Below are 816 nucleotides of genomic sequence, written 5' to 3'. Positions count from 1 at the left end.
ACAGGGCAGAGGTCACATACAGAGGTATAGAATAAATTACATCAGTGCTTTTCGTTATATATTTTTAACAGAAAGTTATTTTTTAACATGTAATCGGATTACATTTTAAAAGTAACCTCATACCCAGACTCTTACTGAGACCGCTGCTGTCGGCGGATCGCTCTGTAACGCTGCTCAGAGTCTCAGTCCGACCTGCAGTCGGTCCAACGCTGCCGCCCGCTGCCTCCTGCCACCAAACACGCAGTCGTCAGTATTTATAAATGTACAGTGAAACACTTCAGGTTACATTTTCTACGACTACCTGTTTCTCTTCCCGCCCCGCCGACACGAAGCTGATGGTCACACTGACCTCGTAGCGATCTTCCTGAATCACAGCAGAAACCATCTGAAGGAGAGTGGGAATACAACACAGGATGTGAACCACAGTACTGAATGTACCTGCTCAGGTGGCATCCTCGCTCCTCCTGTGACATCATTCAGTAATGTGCCTAATGTTCACGTTAGCTGGGGAAGCTAACGTTAGCCAACTAACGCACTCAGATAGCATTTAGCTAGTGATAAAGATAGCGTACAAGCGAGCTAACATAAAACCAACTTGTTAATTAATCCCACAGGTGTTGTACAGGTGAGGAGTGGCGTACCCGGCCCAGGCGAGGCTCTCCCAGCAGAGCCCTGAAGGGGGCGTTGTTCTGAGCGTAACTCCTCAGGTGAGCACAGACGTGATCCAACTGCTTCCTCCAGAAACCTGAAGACAGACATGGAACAGATCAATATTATTATTATTATGATCAATATCAGTAGTATCAGTAGTATCAA

General features: G+C 46.4%; 1 protein-coding gene across 1 annotated transcript in view; it reads right to left on the bottom strand.

Moving 5' to 3' along the window:
* dzank1 (double zinc ribbon and ankyrin repeat domains 1) overlaps window positions 1-745 on the bottom strand; it is a gene marked incomplete at its 5' end in the record, with an annotated part of 2,397 nt that extends 1,652 nt beyond the window's left edge. Inside the window, 3 exon segments of the mRNA XM_035659698.1 lie at window positions 124-226; window positions 302-385; window positions 642-745. Coding sequence (XP_035515591.1) covers window positions 124-226; window positions 302-385; window positions 642-745 — 291 coding nt within the window.
* Between the last annotated feature and the right edge of the window lie 71 nt (window positions 746-816).

This window comes from Morone saxatilis, unplaced genomic scaffold (assembly GCF_004916995.1).
Source record: "Morone saxatilis isolate NCDOM2014 unplaced genomic scaffold, NCSU_SB_2.0 Contig17, whole genome shotgun sequence".
Classification (NCBI taxonomy): domain Eukaryota; kingdom Metazoa; phylum Chordata; class Actinopteri; family Moronidae; genus Morone; species Morone saxatilis.
This window is presented reverse-complemented; position numbering and strand designations above follow the sequence as displayed.